The following is a 7,217-nucleotide window of genomic DNA, read 5'->3' on the forward strand; positions in this document are numbered from 1 at the left end:
GTACCGACGTTAAATAGAGTGACGTCACCTTTACCTTTAAGGCAACAAAAGGAAAAATGACTACGGATTTTGATGAGTGACACAAGATCAAGAGGAAATCGTGATATCGTGAAAAAAAAAATCGGCCCGGAAAGTTGCGGGACTACTGAGAAAAGAACCCCTGGAGCGAAGAACTGTAACGTAAAGTCTCGAACTTGATTTTTTTAGATTTCTGTCCTCTTTTTCATGATTCATGTGTGAATGTGTAACGTAATTTGTTGTATTGTGTGTGTTCATTAACTAATAGGCAGGCAAAACACTCGGCACAAAAGCTGTAAGTTCGTTATTTTTCCAAATCATTAACCCGACAAAGGCAATCAACATTTGCATGCGCGCACTGTGCCGTTCTCACCCGGCCTGAAACGCACTGATTTGTAGTGAGTTATGCGCCGATCAACATCCCTCCTCCCGGGCAAACCCCGTGCATTTGAGTGGGGAATTTGACGAAAAAATTGAACAGGAAGTGTCAGGTTTCAAATGATTTTTTTTTCGGGCGCCGAAGTTGCTAACAGCTATAAAACACATGTTTGGGCGAGATGGAAGAGCCTAAAGGAAGAGATGTAGCATTTGTGAGCGATTGGCTTACAAAAAAGGTCTTCAAAAGGTCTTTATTAGAGATAGGAGGAGCCGACGACGATGGTTCTTTAGTAGGGTATGACAGACAAATCCGACGACAGGGTAGGGCATTTGAACACCATTTTTGCCCGACACTGGATATATAACCAACCACCAGCCGGGAATATGTGCTCGCAGGGACTTGCAGAGAATTTGACGACCTTTGTTGGTGACTGGTAACATTTCACATGATCGTTGGTGCACTACCAATCCACATAGGCGGCATCTATACTCACCTCATTGTGCAACGAGCCAATAAAGGCAAGTTTGAAAGGTGGAAGTGATGGTCGAACTTATCTTGATAATTTAAGCAATTCAGTCTCTTATAAACACCTGAAAAACGCAGCTGGCTTCAACGGTATTCGAACGCCTGACCTCTGCGATGTTGGGCGCATGTGTAGTGTATATTTGAAGGCAAGGAGTTCATTTGCAAAGCAAGTGAGATGAAAGTAAGACAGCAGTTTCCCGCTCCCGCCTCTTTCAAAGATATTTGTCGCGCAAGGTGACTCAGCCAAGGCAGCCAATAAAGACAATTAACTTCAGATCCGCAACAAGACTTCCATTATATGGGCAGACTTGTAGACATGGCCTAACATTTCTACACAGGAATGTGATGTACGGATGAAATGAATCATTTCTGAATATTTATCTATTATTATTATTATTATTATTATTATTATTATATTATTTTTTGCCATTAAATTGTAATAAATAAATAAATAAATAATAATAATTATTATTATTATTATTATTATTATTATTATTATTATTATTATTATGTGCTGTTTTTGATTTTCAGTTTTCCGCACTAACGAGATTTTAAAAAGTTCCTCTGAATGGACATCTGGATCGAAACGTTTTCTGACGTCACCACAATTAATATGGCAACTTTCGTCAGTTCGAAGCAAAATTCTTTTCATTGAAAAAAAAAAATATATTTCACATGGTTGCCTAACAGAACCATCGAGTCTTTTTGAGGAGCTCATGTAAAACTCTTAAGAAGACTCCAACGAAAGCCGAAAAAACCCCGAAACCTACCAAAGAAAACATCGGTCACAGTGAAAATGTATTACCAGTGTTACGTTACTAGGATAAATTAGCATAAAAGAACAAATTGTTCGTGAAATTCGTGTATACTCGACATGACAGATCAGTGTATATCTTTCATTTCTTTCACGCTCATCTATGAATTCTTGGTGACAAAAAATTACCTCAAAACAGTGTCACTTTACCATCGAACAAGTTTGCAAACTTGAGGCGATATACACTACGGTGAAAAATTATTCGATCATGTTAAATCATATACACCAAATGTTGTAGTAACAAAAGAGTAAATTCTTTTACCTTGTCGATTTCCCAAGCGTTAACCAAATATTTTGCTCTGTTGTTCACCGATTATCGCCCAAACCCCGGCAAGCTGTCACTGGCTGAATCAAACTTGTCAGCTTTTTCGAATATGTCAATGAGTAGGAAAAATTTGTAACGACAATCACAGCAGTCAGGTGGAGTGCGAGCGTCTAATTTAGCGACACTCGACCAGAACCCATTCATAAGTTATACTACGTCATGGGAGATCAAAATGGACCAATCACATGTGAGCCTGGTCATTTTTATGTATATTAATTAAAAGGATAAAAGCTCATGAATTTCTTGAAAATGATTGCTAGAGATCAAGATTTTGACATTCTTTTCTGTCAATGCTAAGGAAAACTTGTCGTCCTCAAAACACGACGCAGTCAAGTGAAGAGATTTCCAGCTGTTGACAGTGCAATCAGGATGTCAATCTTAGTTTTCACATCACCTTGAACTTTATAACAGGAAGTAGCAGGGCACAGTTCACAATTTTGCATTTTTTCACGTTTCGCGTCAAAATGAGAAAAAGATTTATGTAAGAAAAAAATTTTTTTTTTCAAAATTTAATGAGAAATTTTAAGTATATGTCAGCCGTTGAGCAAGATTTAATGTAATATCCGGATCTCATCACATCATTTTTATTTCATGTTTGAATGTCAGGTTTTAATATGCTGTGGATATATTGTTGGCTGAACGTAAATGAGGTCTATAGTAAAGTGATCGAGTACTTATTCCTTCATCTCTCTTTCAAGCCGTCCAATAAGATGAATGCAAAAAGGAAATGAAAATGTAAGCTTTAAGGATCTCTTCCTCAATTTTCCAACTTCGATGCGCGGAGTTTTTGCCAATAAAATATAAAAAGGCTGATGATGGCTTTTCTCAAACAAATGGAAGCATTGTATGCGTATGTCAGTGAATAACTTCAAATTTGGCTAAAACTGACGGGGAAAAATTCTCATCATAGGTAGGTAGCCTTTCTATTTGTGCCCAGCAATTCTGATCTAACATGTGAAGAAAACGTTTTCGACCTTTACCTTTCCAGTTGACGAAAATATTGAAATGAAAGACTCGAAGAGTCTTTGAAGAGGGAAAAATGTAAGAGATCTTAATTTGGCAATCCCATGTTGTTCAATGCACGTTTGTGATCATGAGCCGTCTCGAGCAAAGTTTTTCTCTATACGAACTGACCATGGCCGATCATGATAGAGTATTTATTCCGATGCCTAGTCGTGGATACTCGGGAAAAAATTCCGCTTGCGCCAAACGGGAGTCCAACAGATGACCTTCCGATTGCTATAAACAGAGATATTCTACATTTGAGTTTTATAGGGACTCGTGGGAACTCCGCGATTTAAACTGTAGGTGACAATTGTTCGGCTTTACTGCACGGACTGAAAAATAATCTCGAGGCGTCCTGTGTTACGATGTACACTGGTGTATCTCATACCAGTCTGTAAGTGTTGGGGTGAAGGGATCATCTGCTTACTGGCTCCAAGAATCCTCATTGATAATGAATGCCCGCCGATTTCGCAATCATGCGCTGGTACATGGGCAACTCGCATTTGAGGCGAGTGTTGTGTTCTTCGCGGAGACGACGAGATTCCCCCCACCCCCCCTCCCCAACTTCGAACACGTTATCGTTTTCAGAAAAAGAAAGCGCGACTCGATTTTTCCAAAGCTCTACAAAATTTTACCAGCCTTTACATTTGAGTCTTCTGATGAGGGGGTTGTGGGAGTGGTGCTGAGAGGGAAGAGGAAGGGCTATCTAAGCTTTTTCTCCCCCCCCCCCCCGTCCCAAAGGCAAAGCCTGATGCCCAAGCCATCAAAAAACTGCATCCACCTCCCGCCCATCTCCTCACCCTTCCCTAGTAAGGATACATAAGCCTTATGCATAGGCTGACGAAAAGCCGAAGTGCAGTCTAGATAACCTTGAAACTTGGTAAAACAAACTGCCAAATTATGGCTCCTGGTAACAATTTAAATGTATCGAAAATTGCGGTGGGAAATTCTTAATATTTGTGCGAGACATTGCGCTACGATTTTATAACAGGTTTCCATAAAGTATGTTTTTCATCTCTTTTTAGGCGGAGATAATATGACAATCTTGGAAGCAAAAATCTAACTGCATGAACGCGACCAGGGAGCGAAATTAAAGGAGGCCTAAAAAGATCCTATATGAGACCGGACCCTAACCACGAGAAATGCAATACGTTTGAGTAAAACTCTTGTACGCCGGAAAGGAAAGTTTACATTAGTTTACAAAACGTAACACAGGAAAGATTTCGTTGGTGCCGAAACAAAGATTCATCTGTTCCAGACATCGGCATATCTGAATATTAAAAAAAAATGTTTGGAACTGAACAGATATTTTTCCTCTAAGGGCCGATTTACACAATACGATTTTGTCCCATGCGACAAGCTCACGACAGGCCTACGACACGACATTTTTTCTGGCGTACACAACAATCGTAAATCATGTCGTGGGCCTGTCGTAAGCCGTTGTCGCATGCGACAAAGTCGTACCGTGTAAATCGGCCCTAAGATAGTAAAACCACAGTGACAACTTAGGAACAGGCCCATTTAGCCTAAATGACGTGAATTATATTACTTTGATGACAAAACTAATCAGTCAAGATCACTGTGGATTACGCTGCAAAGATAAACCATCGCAAGAAAACAGGTGAAAACACCGTAAAGAACCAATCACAATTTGACATGCAACTTGCTCAAAGCGCGGGAAAGACACAATCGATTGGTTTGGGTTTTGCGTGTCATTGGTTAAAAAGGTGGCACCAGCATTTTAAGCCAATCAGTAAATAGGAATAAAATCAATTTCGACATTCAGTCTAGTTGAAAATTTATTTTGCTCTAGTTTATTACAAACTTAATTTTCTAAAACGTGCACCTCCATTTCCGCGAAATTTCGCTGCTTAGAGCACAATTTTCTGCCAAATCACGAAATATTCTGATTTTAATGATAACGTGACCACACCATAGCTACCAATATACCTTTGACGCACATCCACTTTCGTGTTAACTGTTGAAATTCTACTTTCATACAGCAACATATAAATGTAAACAATTATCACGAAAGTAAGACTATTTTATCATGAAATAGCACTTTACAACTGCCATGTTTGAATGCCAGAATATATTCGTACAGTTTGATTTCACATTTTGACTTTATTCATTTATTTTGTCTTGACCTATATTTTAAAGTATATTCGATATTTGACCTTGGGTCAGTTTTTGTTAACAAGTGTTAAAACGTTTGGGTGTGATAAGTCTCTCTATGTCTTCAAAACTTAGCAATTAGCTTACTTAGCAATTAATCACTATCTAAAATACCATAATGCTCTTAGTTTGCCTTCCAAAATTTTGCATAAGCATTGTTGTTATTTCCTCTTGGCACTTACAATGGTCCCAAGAGAAACTGGAAACAAGTTTGGAGGGCAAACAAAGAGGCTAAGTAGATCATGTACGCTTCTACATGTTGTATTCCTGTGTAGAGCATGTGATGATACTTATAAAGAAGTATTGAAGGGAGTGGTCAAAGGTGGAGATATTTAATAATTTATGTTTGCAGAAACTCTTTTTACTAAACAGAGACAAAAGATCAAATATCACATGAGCACTGTCACATGGTCTGTAGTGGGAAAAGCAAATTTGGTCTACTAAATAATTGTTTTTCCATGACTTGAAGGGCAAATGGCCACTTTTTCAGGAAAAGCATATGGCAGTTTTACAAACTCAATGGCTTTTTGGGAAGTTTGAGAATCGGTCCCCTGACCTGTATATTTTATCTTTAAACTTTTGGAGTGACCACTCCAGTACAGTAATTCTCCTTACAGTATCATCACATAGAATACTAAAAAGGTACTGTTTATGACAGTGAAGAAAACGATCTCTAGATATGAAGCTTCCTCAGTTACAAACAGATTCTCCTAAATAAAAAATGTATACAGTAAGTCAGTTGAGAAAAAATGTACCTTCACACGTACCATTAAAGATGCAAACCTGCCTTGGCAATAGGAAGTTTTGCTTACAAACTCAAGCTCAAATTCTAACAGTTATGTTAACATATGCATGTGGTCTAACCCTAACTATGCCCACATACTACCACTACCAGTAATTTTTGCAAGCAAACAAGTAGACCTTCTACTGGTAACTTTTCCATAACTAGAGAAAAATATTTCGGTTTGTTTTTTACAATTGGAATATATCATTTCGGTTTGTCCATCCATGGAACACTAGAGCTCAATCAAAAACTATGTCCCCTCCATTAATCCATTGACTCCTGGGATTCAGACTTAAGGACAGTGCCTACTAATTCAAAGATATCTTTGCAAGTGTCATTGAAATCCAAAAGGGAATTAGGGAGACCCACGCATTTTTCCAAGATAATTCATGAATAATATTTGTAAAAAGTTCTAAAATACAAAGCAATGTATGGTGTTTTTTCTCAAATTGAAGCTTGATTATCTCTCAAAAATGCATGGTCACCCCCAATTTTCTTTTTAGACACCAAGACTACTTACTAAGATCTACTTTCTCCGGATAGTTTTAAACCGCGCAAAAATATCCCTGGATTGTAGTAAGCATCACTGATAGGAAACTCGAGTATCTCGAGATGCACAGAAGGTATGCACAGTAACAATAGTAGGCACCGTCCTTAACAGATTTTACTTTGTCTAACACCAGACGATTTTACTCGTAAACTGGGGACATCCTACTGCGTTTGGGTAAAGCAGGCTTAATCATTATTTTGCAACTACTTGCAAGATTGTGATGAACCTCATCCAATAAATGTTTCAAAATAAAGAATTCCCTTGTGCCTCCACAATGAATGCCAGCACAATGGAACCAGCAGTCAAACTCTCTCAAACCCTTCTAGAACATTCCTCTCCAGGGTAAAATCATAATGGTATTGTTCAACATTTGGTGGTGATCTCGTCATTACAGCACCTGCAGCCTGTTGATTCATTTGTTGCATGACCTGAAGTAGTTTTGACAGTTCCATAGGTAGGTCTGACACGGTCAGGAAAGTTTCATCTCTTCTTGGAAATACTGTCTCTTTCACTTTTGCTTCAGTTGTTATATGCAAGGTTGATGCTAAAAGGAATTAACTAAAAGTGAATATGAAACAGCTTTTTCTTGATCGTAAATTTGGGACTAACAGGATGAAATATGAGTTCTTGTACAGTAAAGAT

The 7,217-nt window shown here is 38.3% G+C and overlaps 2 protein-coding genes across 2 annotated transcripts in view; both read right to left on the reverse strand.

The window, feature by feature from the left end:
* Positions 1 to 2,164, reverse strand: part of LOC137967920 (protein FAM117B-like) — a 38,913-nt gene extending 36,749 nt beyond the window's left edge. The window contains exon 1 of the mRNA XM_068814519.1: positions 1,999 to 2,164. The gene's annotated coding sequence lies outside the window, so the exon portion shown is untranslated. The remainder of the gene's footprint in view (positions 1 to 1,998) is intronic.
* A 3,006-nt stretch (positions 2,165 to 5,170) lies between these two features.
* Positions 5,171 to 7,217, reverse strand: part of LOC137967910 (uncharacterized) — an 8,212-nt gene continuing 6,165 nt past the window's right edge. Inside the window, exon 3 of the mRNA XM_068814509.1 lies at positions 5,171 to 7,119. Coding sequence (XP_068670610.1) covers positions 6,878 to 7,119 — 242 coding nt within the window. The 3' untranslated portion in view covers positions 5,171 to 6,877. The remainder of the gene's footprint in view (positions 7,120 to 7,217) is intronic.

The sequence above is a fragment of the Montipora foliosa genome, chromosome 8 (genome assembly GCF_036669935.1).
Source record: "Montipora foliosa isolate CH-2021 chromosome 8, ASM3666993v2, whole genome shotgun sequence".
Classification (NCBI taxonomy): domain Eukaryota; kingdom Metazoa; phylum Cnidaria; class Anthozoa; order Scleractinia; family Acroporidae; genus Montipora; species Montipora foliosa.